Raw genomic sequence first — 14713 nt, 5'->3', positions numbered from 1 at the left:
TGGATTGAAAAGGCAGATTTTTGAAGTGCAGGGAAGGATCTGAGTTCAGTAATATTCTGTTCTTCCTCAACTGCGGAACACTTTATTCTGATTGGCGTGAAATAACCTTTGCTTCTACTTAGCAGCAACAGATTTTTTCTTAAATATTTTTTCTTATAAAGGCAGATTAAGTGCACAAAGCTTTGCTATTTTGAAAACAGCATGCACAAGAAACAAAGGATTCAAATGTAAGCATATATTTTTGTCCTAAAAGGAACTTAGAGTTTGGCATACTTAACTGTAGTTAGCTTAAAAAAAAAATAATTCATTTCCATTCTGAAGTCTCAGATCTCTCCAGAAAAGACTTTTCTCAAATACTATAATTTTAAGTCAAGACAACCTAATTAGAATAGACAAGTATTGGCACCGTAGTATTATCTTTTGCTTTCCTACATTTGAGGTCTTCACTAAGAAAAAGGCTGCCTGACAAGCATGTAATAAATGGTTCTCAATTGAACCAGTTAGCAAGAATGTTCATTTGTGCATTACTACTCTGTTTCACTGTCAAGACAAAATCTTTATCAACTTAAGTGAGAAGTAGATCACTAATTCGCTGTACTTATAAACCTAATAAAAGATGGAAGAAACTCTTTTCAGCACTTCCTGAATAATGTAATCTGTATAATTACATTTTAGAGACTATCCTTCACTTGCAGAAGTCTGAGACATCAGGGACTTGCCTCATTATTTTGGCAATTGCTACATCATTTCTCAAAACACTCTACAAATTATTTGCAACAAGCTGGTTTTGGTAATGCATATTTAACAGCTGCTGAGAAGGAATGGACACTTCACTTCTTGAGCCAATACTCAGTATCTCAGAAATGAAAAAGGCAAGTTGGCAAATACACCTGGTTTTCCCAGTCTTACCATGGTGACAGGCATCTCAGAACATTCAGAACAGTGTCTTGCCACATAGACATTTCTGACAGGTTAAAAAGCTCTTTCTCTCTCAAAGTCTATTTTTAAGTTAAGACAGAAATGACTATGACAATGAAGACCAGCATTCTTTAATCTCAAATTATTTCATCATTATTTCATTGAGCTTTTTCAAATCTTTACCTCTGAGGACAGCCACAGTTTAGGTCTATTCCGTCTGCAAAAGGACAGATGATACGGGCAGCATCACACAAAACCTGTGCTTCTTTAGCAGCAAACTGAACAATCAATGGATGATCACCTACTCCAATGAAAAGGTACTTAGAGATTAAACAAACAAACCAACCAACCCCCCTATGATGATGATGATAATAATAATAATAATAAAACAACCCCAAATTCTAAATTTATGGACTGTCTGGCCATGGTCCTGGACAACCAGCTCTAGGTGACCCTGCTTGACCAGGGGGCTGGCTAACATGACCTACAGAGGTCCTTGCAAACTTGACTATTTTGTGACTCTGTGAGCCCTGGATCACAAATAGAGATAGCTCGCCAGTGGTTACTAAATGAGTACGCCTATCAAGAGAGGTGTATCTGTCCTAGACAGTTGCAGGCTCAACATACACATTTTCTGACTGAAACTGGTCAGACACTCGTCTTTCATAAAGATGATATGTGAAATTAAGTATTCTCTCTTTTTCAGCAATCTTTATGCTTCCCCTCCTGACCTGCCCTTTCTTGTCTGCATGCTGCCCCTTTGCTTTGCTGACATGGCTGGCTCTCTTGCCAGGTAGGAAACTTGCTTACAGAACCAACCTTTCAGAAAAGAGCCAACCACCACACAAGCTCTTCCCTTCCGTACCCCAGCCCATCTTTTTCTTCTTCTGTGCCAACATGGCTGATTTTTATCCACAATGTGATATGCAGAGTTGGAATGAGAACACAGGGGCAGAGGCAGCTTTAGCAGCTTCGTCTCAAGTGGGAAACCAAAGTGTCAGTGCTCCTCAACTCGGGTCTGCTGAACTATTTGTGATTCACTAAGCCCCTGCAGAGAGCCAGATGGTCATTTGGAACATGCTCTCCTCTTTTACAGCTACTGTATTACATTAAAAGCATCTAAAAATATCTCAAACAGTCTTAGCACTCACATTCCACATAAACAATTGCTGTGGTTAAGAGGGAGGGGGATATCTGAGCAATGATGGAAAGAGATGATAAAACAAATGCACAAAGCAAGTGAGCTTCTGTTACTGAAAAGACCACAACTGCTTCTGATGATTTTTCTGTTTTAGTGGAAAATATGTAGTTGTTGAAGTAGTGGAACTTAAGTCAGAAAGCAGTGCCCTCTCAGTCAAGCTGAGACACTTCTAGAAGTCACCTAAAAATCCAGCAAGCAAAAAAAAAAATCGCTTGCATATTTTCAAAACAGAGCCCATTTAATACAGTGCTTTAGCTGTCGAGATTTACTTTGTTACAGCTAATATTCTGGAATAATCCCACACTCCTAGTTTGGGATATTTGGTTGAGTATTAAGTAATAAAAATATTGAGCCTAGCGATATTAATTTGTTTTAGCACCAAACAGCCCAGGAAGTCAAACAAAAAACCACAGTAAAATTTCACAACCTGTTGTGAAGCTACTTGTTAAAAGCCTGAATGCTAATAATGTAAATACTATACTCTAGGCAAAACTGTCCGAGGCACAATGTTTTAGACGCCTATAAAACTAAGGCCATGATGAAAGAAGTGAATAGAGAATAGATGTTGTTTACAATACTATAACATTTCATTTGTACCCCTTCTTATCAGGCAGCAAAGTTACAGCATAAAGGAGAATTTCTCTTTTTCCCATCCCTGCATCCCCCAGAATACACTACTAAACTGACCTGTGGAACTTCAGTGCCACAGGACATTGTGTAGATCTGAAATGTAAGTAAATTCAAAGGGGGCAAACTAGGGGCTTGGTGGAGCTTTGAGCCATATATATTGTCACTTACGGTCTTTCTTATTTTTTACAAAGAATTATTAATTTTTTTATTTTTTTTTAAGTTGATATCCACTAATAAGAATCTACGTGTGCCTCCCAGTGTGACTTTTCTCTGTAACTGCTCTATCTGTACAACACACCACAGTAAACAGCCGGTACTAAAATAATGAAATATACTTCCCCCACTATTATATATACACTTACAAACCCACCAATTCAGTGGTCTGAATAGATTAAATCATCACACTTCACGGATCCTACACGTTGATCTTACTACCACGTTAGCAGTGCTCTCCTCATTCTATGTCACAGCCTATGCTTCTATGTTCCTTGTTATACTCTTCTACTGCAGCCACTTCATGCCAGCAGGTCTGTATCATTACTGTCACCTCTACCCACATATTTCATACAGCTTGTCTCTTTCACTTTACAATAAGGACTTCGTACTACTTTTTGTATGTGTTCTGGTTATGTTTCTGAACCATGCCTGAAGCTTTGCTTCTCCTCATCAACGCTAGCCATGCCACAAGTTCCTGGTCTCTTCTTACTCCTTTTTATCACACTCAATATCTCAAGTCTACCAACCAATTTACTGGTTCCATGACAACAGCCCCTTCCACTTTTCACCCCAGGTAATTTGAAACCCTGCTTCTTTTATCAATCCATAATTCCACTGTATTGGTATCTTTTTCACCTTTATCCACACTCATCTTTGTTAGAGACCAGAAAACTTTTCCCAGCAATGAGTTAAGTGTTCATCTCTGAAACGCACAAGAAATAGCAATTGCTGGGAAAATAATATTACTACCATCTTGTACTGGGTCTGGCTAGGATGGAATTAATTTTTCATTTGTTTAATGTTTATTTATGGCATCCTATGCGGTGCTGTGCTTTGGATTTTGTGACAAAAACAGTTGATAATGCACCAGTGTTTTGGCTATTGCTGCACAGTACTTGCACAGTGTCAAAACTTTCTCTTTTGCTTATTCTGCCTCCTCCTGATCCCAGCAGATAGATCGGAGTGGGCAAGAAATCAGCAGTGGACACAGCTGGAACAGCTGACCCAAACTGGCCCAAGGAATATTCCACACTATATAACATCAATCTCAGCAATAAAACTGGATGGTAGCAACAAGGTGGCTGCTGCTTGGAGACTGGCTCAGCATTGGTCTGCTAGTGCTAGGTGGGAAGTGATTGCCTTTGCATCAGTTGGGGTTTTTTTCCCTCCTTCTTTCCTTCACTTACTAATCTATCTTTATCTTGACCTATGAGTTCTTGCGTTTGTTCTTGCTGTTCTCCCCCTGTGCTACTGGGAAGGTGGAGGAGGAATGAGTGAACAGCTGTGTGGGATCACGCTTGATGGCCACCTATGTGTGGTCAATCCACCACAGATCTCAGTTTTCCACTATTTCATTTGACACACTGTCACTGGAATGTGTTTACTTTTACCTAGAATATTTCTATGGTTTTATAATCAACCAGATACAGTATACCAAAACTGTTAATGGATGTCAAGCTGTGTGACATTCATTCACTTGGCCAATTCGGCTTATCACCACATAAAACATTCTGACAAGGCAACAGTTTATTAAAAAAAATACCTCTGTTTGTTGTGAATTCGCTGTCTCTAGCTTTTGCAGATCTCACAAAATCAGCTGCCACTATCATTGGTGTGTAACACAAATCGCAACTGTATTTCCTAACCAAGGTTCTGAAAGCCAACCTGCAGACACATGAAAATTAAAAAATAAAGAGTAAAGACATTTTCTTGATTAGACATTTCCTGTTCTAAAACGCTGTTCTGACATGCAGTACTCTGGGGATGTCTAATATTATCATAAGATGAAATATGTCCCACATCTGTCTGTCTTAAATAAAGGAGAAAAATGTAATCATCCCCAGTTTTTACAGTCAAGATAAACTTCCTCACTGAAAATATACTGAAAACATAGTTGACATGACAGTTACTTACTTGGAATAGCGGACCATGGGGGCACATATTTTTACAACTTGCCCAGAATGAAACAAATCCATGGGATCTTTCAGCTGGCATTCTTTAGTTTCTAGGTCACCAATCATGTATAATTAACAATCTTTTTAACATCTGGAAAAATAAGCAGTGTTTGAAATAGAAGTCATTCAGCTATTTCTGACAGGCCATGCAGCAGTTTGCTTTTCAGTAGAGCGTCCTGCAAGCAGGCCCTCGCTTGCGGTGTCGGAACAAGCCTTTTGCCACAGCCAGCTGCTGCGCACCGGCCCCGCGCCCCGTTGTACTTTGCCATCCCCACGCTCTAACACCGCTATGTTTTCATTCACAGAATCACGGACTGGTTTGGGTTGGAAGGGAACATAAAGCTCATCTAGTTCCAACCCCTTGCCACGGGTAGGGACACCTTCCACCAGACCAGGTTGCTCCAACCTGGCCTTGAACACCGCCAGGCATGGCGCAGCCACAGCTTCTCTGGGTAACCCACCCAGGGCTCACGTCTCGCTCAGGCTGGAGGGGAGGTTCTCAGCCACCCCTCAGCGCAGAGCGGGCTCCGGGCAGCCCCTGCCCTGCCCCACAGGCCTCAAGTAGGAAGCTTTTCCTCATGCCAGGCGAAAGCTTCCCCTGCTCCAGCCCAGGCCCGCTGCCTCTCGCCTTCCCCCTACAGGCCCGGCTCCCTCCACCTCTCCCTGCACAGCAGGGCTGCGGCCCGACCGCCCCGGCCTGAGCTGGGTGCCCGCGCGGTGCCGGAGCCGCCCGCCCCTCCCCGCGGCCCGGCTCGGCCCGGCCCTCCGCTCACCACGTGCGCGACCGCCCCGCCGCCGCCCTGCCGCTCTTGGGGCGGCCCCGCTCCGTCGCGCGTTTTCGCCATCATCGCGGCGCGCCGCCGCCCGGGAGTGACGCGCGGGCTCCCGGCACCTGCCAGCATGGAGGAGGCGGGGGCAGGCGGCGCGGCCCCGGCCCCGGCCCTCGCAGAGCTGCTGGCGGACGGTGAGGCGCGGCCCTCGGCGGCGGCTGGTGGGGGGGTCAGCGCCCGGCTGTGACCCCGGCGGCGAGACTGTGCCGGGGTCCCGTCCGCGGGCGGCCCGGAGGAGGCGGAGGGTCCTTTGCTAGGGCGGGCAGCGGCGGGGGAGAGGCGGCGGTTCTCGGGGCCGGGGCGAGCAGGGCGGTGACAGTCCCCGCTCCCCCCCGCTGTCAAGTCACGGGAAGTTTCGGCGGCGGGGGAAGGGCCGGCGCCGGGGAGTGACCCCCGCCAGCCTCCCGTGAGGAGCCCTGCGCTGGCGGCCGAGGATCCCGGTGGCGGGGCCCGGCGAGGTGGCGTGTTGCTCCTGAAGGGAGAACGAGTGCACTGAAAGGACAGGCGAAGGCGCTCGGTAATACTAGCATGTGCTGTGTGGAAACTGGGGTCTTGCTTCACCCAAAGTCATCCTCTCAGTATCGTCTGTTAATTCAGTAGTTGATAAAGCAGTGCCGTTGTAAGAGCCCGGTTTGGTTTCATGAAGTTGTGTCTTACGCCACTTCAATCCTCAGTGATTTGAAGGTGATTGGTGTGTGTGTTTGATTATGGGTACAACCTCAACAGCCTCACCCGGGTTGCACTATAAAGTTTGAAGAAGTTATCAATACTTTTTAGTATATTCTACTCAATAAAAGGCGATGGGGAATAAAAGTATATGAGTCTTTATCACTATTTACAAAAAAACCCAAACCCCAAACCCTAGTCATCAGCTCCAAACTTGTTTCTCTTGATTGTGGTCTCTTCTCAAAATGGTGTCACGTTTGTATTGTGTGATAATGAGAACATAAGCTGTTACATTTGGAGAAACCGAGGGTCCGAGAACTGTGTGCTTTAGGTCCAGAAATAATATTTAACTGTTCCAAAGTGTGAAAGTAAAATCAAAATGTTTTTCAGAATGTTATGCTGACTTCTTCAGAGAAGACTTTGATGTGAAAGCTTATACTTCCCAGTCTATCCATCAGGCTGTGATAGCTGAGCAACTGGCAAAACTTGCCCAAGGTATTAGTCAGTTGGATAAAGAGCTTCATTTACAAGTAAGTTTAAAGCATACCTGTTATTCTGGGGTGGTCGATATAAACTTGTCAAAAGTTTAGTAATCTTATGATATTGTTGCTTCTGAAATTGCCCAGTGTACTCTGCAAGCAGTAAGTAAAGGTACAGCTTGCAGCAAAACTAGTAGTGAATCTGATACTTAACTCAGTCAAGCTCACTCTTAATACTCCTTACCAAGAAGCCATATGGTGTTTTGTTTTCAGTTTCTGCAGCTAATCTCTCTATACATGGAGGTTCTGCTCTTCCTTGTAAGGATGTTCCCTGACTCTTTCCAAATGATCATGTCACCTATCAGAAATGCTGGCCTGTGTTTTGCGATGACAATTGTGATAAAACAGGGAGTGATTTAACTTGCACCCCTTAATCCTGTGCTGGAGAGTAGCCTAGGCTCTAAGGCTTCCCTTTACCTTTAGCAGCACAAATATAACCTATGTTAACACATCTCCACACCTTCAAGAAGGCTTTTGAGTTTGGATAGTAGAAGGGGTTTTAGTAAAATCTACACAGACACCACAGATCCACAGTGCACCTTGCAGTGAGAATGCGTGCTAAGTTTGTGTGTAGTTTCAAAATCTGCTTCCTCCCTCCCCCTGGTTGGTAAATTCTTTGGGAACTAGTTTCTAAATGGCATACATAGAGAATATTGACAAGTTGAGTGTAATTATTACTGTGTGATTAATAAGTCTAAATTTGCAATTATTATCTATGATGGTGTGTTGAAGTGTGATCACTCTGCTGGCTTTAAGATGTCAGCTGTGCTGGAGTTACTGACCCTCTTCTTGTTCGGAGCTTGTTTTCTGTTCTGAAACCTTTCATCTTCAAGGTGTGGCTGCTTTTTCCTGTGTCTGTTAAGGTGGGGTTGATGAGATACTTAAAAGCCCAATGTGGGAACGATGATGATATATTGATATTCCTTTCAGGCACACATCCTCATTTTTCTGTGTTGATTTGTTTTTTTTTTTTTTTGTTTTTTTGTTTTTTTTTTTTTTTTTAAGGTTGTTGCAAGACATGAAGACCTGTTGGCCCAAGCAACTGGAATTGAATCCCTGGAAGGTAAATACCATTATGTTGTGCTCGGTACTTGTTACAATGAAGGAAGCGCTATTAATATCTCTGCAGGGAACGTCATTCACTGCCAACTTCGGCCCCTAATGTTAAGGCTACAGGTCTTACTGCTGAGGAGTAACGTGGCAGCTTTTTTTTTGATGTCAGTAGGTGGAGCTCCAGGGAGAAGATTTCACTGGTACTTCTGTGGAGTTAACTACTTCATAGGAAAACATACTTTGATAGTCAGTTCTGAGCAACTTTAGCAATCAAGTCTTTCTGACCTTTTAATATGTTTTTCTGTATAAGCCTAATTTTGTTGCAATGTTAGCTGATACCTGCTCCTGTAAGTGCCAAGTTTGTGCATGTTGCTGATGCATGTGTTGCGTAGTTTGCAAGTCTTAGCCGAAGAGGCTTTAACACATAATCTTAATTGCATTGGGATATTTTTTTTCTAGAAGGGGGCTACTAAGTTAAATACATACCTTTATGTTATTCTGCTGTTTCAGATCTGGATTTTAACATAAACTGCAGACTTTCAAAGGCCTTACTTACAAACAATTGAATCTGTATAGAAAAATAGTTGCAATATTTTGTTCTTGTGTAAGGAGCTCACCAAGCCTGCCATTCTGCTCTTTGTCACTTGCTGGGAACTTCTTTTTTTTTCTTTAGAGAAAGATATTTACCTCTATAACATGCTAATTTGCATACACTGTGGGATTCAAGCATATCCCCTTTTCCCTTTCATTTTGTAACTTGCTAAGTTATTTATGTATTCCTCCTTCTTCCAGGTTTTGGCATAACCAGAGAATTTCTGGTTACTGACAGTTATAGTATCTCTTTAGTCTTTGGAATTTGCTGGATGCACTATTTGATTGTTGGCATTTGCGTACAGCTATAAAAATAAATAAATGCTTATTTAATTTAGCAATGGTAGCTCCTGAATAGCTTTCTAGACAGTTGGAAAATTAAGCATAAGAAGACAGGAATCTGTGTTCACCCTCCAAATAAGAAGTAGGTAGGAATCTGTAGTCAGTCTTGTGATTAATAAATACCTCCCAGTCGTGATCTCCAGCAATTTATGCTCAGTGGAATGTTGTTTTGTGAAATCATGGGTGTCTCTGAAGGCATTCCTTCCTGAAATTGCTCTGAGGAAAGAATGTCTGTAAGGTAGGCGTTGTAAATAATGCATATTTTACAGTTAATAACCCAAAGTAAAAATAAAATCTAATACTCCTCAAATGTATTGATTTGTCTCCATTTACTTAGCGCTATGATCTTTAAGAGGCCATTTCTGTGTGTGAGGGAAGGAGAAGCATGCGGAGGTTCTACCCTGAAAAATATTTGATGCTTGAGACATCAGTAGGAGCTTCAGTCTGCAGTTGCCAGGAAAATCAAAAGTCTATGCAGATGTTTCAGGTTTTGCAAAACTTTCTTATCTCTGCTTGTGAGATACATGGTCGCTGTAGAAGAAATGCTTGAGTCAAGAATCATAAGAAGAAGAAAAAAGGATGTCAGTAGAAACTTTAATTATGAACTTGGAAACACATAGCTCTTGGTATGTTTATCAAGAAAGTTAGCAAGTGAAGATTATGGAGCTGATTCACAGCAATCACAGTCATTTGGGTGTGTGAAAGTGAATCTAATTGAACGTTTCAAATTGGTACACCCCACTTGTAGAGTCCTTTTTTAGGTCTGTGCACTTTTAAAATGGTACACTGATCTGGTATGCATACTTCTTTTCTGTCTATAGGTAGCTCAATAGATACCTTGAGCTACCTGTTAGCTCAAGGTAGGCTAAATAGTATCATCCCATAGCTTATGCAGCAGATGGACAGGGTTGATTGCCTTTTCACCCATCCTTATTCTGCCTTCTGTCAAGAGCGCTGCTATATGCTTTATAGCAATGTCACAGTCACAGATGTAGTAACATTGTGCTACTGGCCCTCCCCCCATTATTGCAATGTAGAGTAGAAAATACAGCCTATTCTGCCAACTTTTCACTATATCTCATGTCTTCATCCTCTGAGGCGTGAGAATTGCATGCCTACTATTCCATGTATAAATGTCAGAGAACTCCTGAGTCTGTCACTAAGCTGAGTTAATACTTCTGAAACATGGAGAAGATGGGAGTTTGCATATTAATACAAAATACATGAGATATAGTCCCAGTACAGGACAAGCTGAATAAAACTATTAGCAGTAGTTATATGTGTCTTCTGTCTTACTATATCATATTGCAGCTTTATCCAGTTTGATGATGACATGCTTGTAAACAGGGCTTAACAAAAAATGTAACATGTTTGAGAATGGCAAGCAATGACTGGAACAAAAATAATTTCATAGGCCTGGGTTGGTGTAACTTAATTAAATTCTCAGCAGGCTGATTCCATATTGCAAAAATGACTGCTACCCTTGACTGCTCTTAACAAGAAAAGAACAAGCATGCTGGTGGGTTTTCATTGTACTGCTTTGCCAAACTAATCTGGAACAAACATGGTTAGGGTAGTTTGCTCTGTAATCTAAATTAGATGACCTCACAATGACATCGATGCCTTAGTTTTTGCTAAAGATGCTTGTGAACAGGAACAAAACCTTGAAATAGAATTGGTTATCTTCTCAGTCCTCTTTGTTGGTTTCTCTGAGCTGTCTAGTCACTGTGTTAGATAAATAGCATTAAATAGGTTGTGCCATTTTTGTGTATCATTTTCGGGTGTTTATATCAGGTTTTATGTCTTTCGTCAGCAGTCCTGATCATCATTCTCTTAGAAGGCAACATACTCTAAATATTACTTGAAACTTAATGTATGATGGATTTCAGAGTGGTATTTCTTCTGTAGGTTTGTGTTCTCTATCAATTAATTTTCCATAACATTTAGTAAGTGACCTATTATCTGTATAGTTTGTTTCCAAATATGCTGTGTTTTATTAATTTCAATCTGTTTTCATGTTTCGTAGTAAATTTTCTGTGAAGGGGGAAACTGTTGGGTTTTGGTGGGGGTTTTTTTGTTTGTTTGTGGGTTTTTTGTGGGTTTTTTTTTTTTAGTTTTTTTTTATTTTAATGCTAAAATAGCCTGCAGTAGTTGTAATGATTTGAAGAATAGGTCTTTCAGTAATTGACAAGCATTGCATGGAAAAAATATGCTTTCTTTTGCAGGTGTCCTCCAAATGATGCAGACTAGAATTGGTGCTCTACAAAGTACTGTCGATAGGTATGCCATTCATTATGTGATTAGAAAGTAGAAATTCTTAATTGTTCTATCATGTGATTTATTAATACCTCTGTAAATAAATTTCTCTTCTTATTCTTAGAATTAGAGTCAAAATTGTTGACCCCTACAACAAAATAGTGTCTCGCACAGCTCAGCTAGCAAAACTCCAAGTAAGTTATATTAAAAATATATTTAAAGCTTTCTGAACATGTATCATTTCCCAGTTGTCAGACATGGGTGGGATTTTCATGCTCCAGTAGCCCGTATTTCAGTGTCAGTATTTCTCAACGCAAATCGGTCTTTGTATGTCTCTTTATGAGCTACTGAGAAGTGCTTTGTATTGCAAAGTAGGAAACGACATTTGCAGTAGCTAAGTGAGGTTTGTAGAGATGCAGGGAAGAGGGAAGGGTTGTCTGAGTACAGATTAACTAAATTCTCATTACTGTTTGTGTAATTTTGGTATTAAATGTTACGGTGCTGTTGTGTAGAAGATTCTTTTCTCCTCTGAGTTAATAATGCTTGGCTGCAGTTTAGTAAAGGGTTTTGGAATTAATTCTTTCAAAATAGTTAAGATGCAACTTTTGAAGCCAGTTGTGGTTCTGGAGTTTTATAAGCCCAGGTATGTAGCTGTTCCTGTCTTTTGAATATAAATGGAGTCTACAGGAGAATGTAGGTCTCTCTTAGAGGATAGCAGTGGGAGAGGGTTTGTCACAACGATGGTGAGATGTGTCGCACCGATGGTGAGATGTGTCACATCTTCCACTGTTAATTTTATAATAGTTGAAAACTATTCCATAGATCTTCAGGAGTCACGTAGCTGCCTTCTATTCAGTTTATGATTTGAAAAACAAATTCCAAGTCAACAAGTTTTTAATGAGTTATTGTTTGAACTATTTGTCTTCGCAAATTTACCTTAACTTTGCAGAACTAGGAACTTATCTTTTAGTACCTGAAATTTGAGCTGTGGATATACACTTAAGTAGATTGCCATCTGTGGGTGACTGCTGTTGTACAGTGGAGTAGATAGAGCTGCAAACTGTCATGCAGTTTCTGGTCTGGGGGCTGGTGGAGCAGCTGCAGTAGTCTCTCTGCTGAATTTCTATTTTCTGCATTACTTTCAGTAACCATGAAGTTCAGCAGGAAGCTCTTAACATTCTGTTCAGCCAGTTTGTCCAGCTGCTTCTCCTGTTCTTTTCAGCTCCAGCTGTTACTGTTCTTGCCACTGGGCAAAACTTCCCTAATTTCCATGTGGCAGAATTTAGGTGCAGAATTTTTTGTTCTTTGTGGAAAGGGTTGCAGGAATTTGAGTCTGAAGATGAAGATCATTTCTGCCCTCACCTTACACAAAGTCAAACTGCACAAGGACATCTGGGAAGAATAGGCCCTGAATTTAGGAACTGTTTCTTGGGTGCTCTTGGCTTCCTCTTTGCTGTAGCAGGGTTACATGGATTTTCCTATGGTGTGAAAGCAGCATCCATCCAGGGTCAGCAGCCTGTGCCAGGGAATTTTTAATATCTGGCTTTTCTTGGCTGTAAGTCAGAAAAAAGAGTTTCAGGGTAAGGGAAGCCTGCTAGGCTACCCTTCCTAGCATCCAAATCCACTTACTTACCTCAGTGTAGAAAGAGGAATGGTGATTCCAGCTTCTCTGCCAGTGGGAGTTAATCCTCAGCATGAACTTTCTTGTGTTGGCAGATATATAGCGAGTGCTTTGTATTGCACTATGCTGCTAGGAGAAGTTGAGGGTCAGGACACCTGAATTATGAAATGAATCTGGACTTACAGTGAGTTGAGTCAATAGGCCTTTGAAATCTCAACTGTCCTGCCTGCCCAAGATGTATAACCGTGGAGTATCTTTACCCAACTGACTTGTTTGTTCAGGAAGGAAGGGCAACAGCACATCAGACAATTCACTTCCTGGTGATGGCAGGGCTTGTGAAGTAAAATTGCTCCCAAATGCAAGACTTGTGGCATGGTACACTTTCAAACTTACACATTTTATCAGTTGGTGTACAGTTGGTAGAATAAGTAGAAAAAGGTAGATGACTGATAAAAGAGGTTGCCTTCTGTCAAAATCTCTGGGGTTGGCAGGTATTTTTTGCTGAACTGTGTGGTGTTGAAGAGACTTTTGTGCTCGTAATGGTGTTATTTTAGTGTTTCTCCATTGATTGCTCTGGGACTGCTCACAAACTGAAGGAATATTTAGCTTGCATAAAACTGGATTTTACCATCCTTAATTGTTTTTAATATAGTCTGGCTTTTTCATAAACGTACTTGCTGCAAATTCATTGTCAAAATTCAGATCTAGTCCTGAATTCTAAATCTCTGCTGTGTGCTTGTCTTGTATATTATGTCTTGCTCTGTTCTTAGAGCTTTGTGGCATCCCAAGGGAGCAGCAGACTCACAAAGTTTACTTCCTACTGTCCTCTACTGAGTCTTTCCATAGTAGATCACAAGCTAAATGGGAATAGTTAGCAGCTGAAATATGTAGGCAGAGAATTTGTCCTTCAGAGGGTTATTCTCTGTACAGCTCTGTTTAACCAAGTGTTTCTACATGTTTGCTTAATTTCAGATATCTCAGTGTTTAAAAATGCTTTTAATAGCCAATTAAAAAAAATCCCACTTTTAAAAAAGAATAATTCTGTATTTTAGACTTATTCTTTAAAATAATCACTAGTAGCAGATTTCATCCTGATGCTACTGTAACTGAATAGTAAATGTAGTCTGAAGATAGTGGACTGTCTCATCTTTCTTCAGATTTCTGGTACATCCAATTACAGTATTGTCTGGCAGATACATGCAATTGCCTGTATGTGCTATGAACTGACACATTTTTAGTGGTCCTCTCTTTATAATTAAGTCGTCTTTCTATAATTTCTTAAAATTAACCTGAGATTAGAAGTAAGAGGCTTTTTGATTGCTTGAATTGTAGCAATAATGTTTACTAGTGTTGATATGGTGCTTTAAATTTCAGGAGGTAACTAATATGTAATCTCCAGAAAAATCAGGTTTTATTTTCAATTTTACTAAACCCACTGGGACTAACTCAGGCCACTGGCCTTTTCCAAATTAATTCTTGCCTGGATGGTGCAGTTCATTCCTTCTTGGATGAAAGCATGTCCTTTAGAAAAGCATCCTATATCAACTCAGGAAGAGAATGCTTCCTGAATTAATTCAGACTTTGGTTATGCAGGTGGTCAGGTTAGAAGATCTAGCAGCTGTGAACAACTCCACTATTAGATAGAATTTTTTATTTCCATTATACAGTCCTCATATGTTGCATTCCCTTACAGTGACTGGGAGTTTTTTTAAGTTGGACAACTTGTGTAGATGGAAATACTTGCATGAAACAAAATCTTTGTTAAGGGCACAATCACTGTGAAGAGTGCATTTTCAGTGTCCTTGGGTTTTTCTCCTCTTAATTCACAGGGCCAGAAGCTAAAACTTTTTTTCCTCTTGTTTCTAAATGTAACTTTTCCCATCTTTTACTCAGTT

At 41.0% G+C, this 14713-nt stretch overlaps 2 protein-coding genes across 3 annotated transcripts in view; one reads left to right on the top strand and one right to left on the bottom strand.

Moving 5' to 3' along the window:
• Window positions 1-5792, bottom strand: part of DUS4L (dihydrouridine synthase 4 like) — a 36901-nt gene extending 31109 nt beyond the window's left edge. For both annotated transcript variants that reach the window (XM_030480897.1, XM_030480899.1), the window contains exons 1-4: window positions 5694-5792; window positions 4880-5011; window positions 4509-4630; window positions 1102-1219 (exon numbers count right to left, since the gene is read on the bottom strand). In XM_030480897.1, coding sequence (XP_030336757.1) covers window positions 1102-1219; window positions 4509-4630; window positions 4880-4986 — 347 coding nt within the window. In that variant the 5' untranslated portion in view covers window positions 4987-5011; window positions 5694-5792. The remainder of the gene's footprint in view (window positions 1-1101; window positions 1220-4508; window positions 4631-4879; window positions 5012-5693) is intronic.
• The window catches only part of COG5 (component of oligomeric golgi complex 5), a 178590-nt gene continuing 169620 nt past the window's right edge, over window positions 5744-14713 (top strand). The window contains exons 1-5 of the mRNA XM_030480895.1: window positions 5744-5884; window positions 6807-6946; window positions 7961-8018; window positions 11167-11221; window positions 11322-11391. Coding sequence (XP_030336755.1) covers window positions 5821-5884; window positions 6807-6946; window positions 7961-8018; window positions 11167-11221; window positions 11322-11391 — 387 coding nt within the window. The 5' untranslated portion in view covers window positions 5744-5820. The remainder of the gene's footprint in view (window positions 5885-6806; window positions 6947-7960; window positions 8019-11166; window positions 11222-11321; window positions 11392-14713) is intronic.

This window comes from Strigops habroptila, chromosome 3 (genome assembly GCF_004027225.2).
Source record: "Strigops habroptila isolate Jane chromosome 3, bStrHab1.2.pri, whole genome shotgun sequence".
NCBI classification, from domain to species: Eukaryota; Metazoa; Chordata; class Aves; order Psittaciformes; family Psittacidae; genus Strigops; species Strigops habroptila.
The sequence above is the reverse complement of the archived record's forward strand: the minus strand, read 5'-3'. Positions and strand labels throughout refer to the sequence as shown.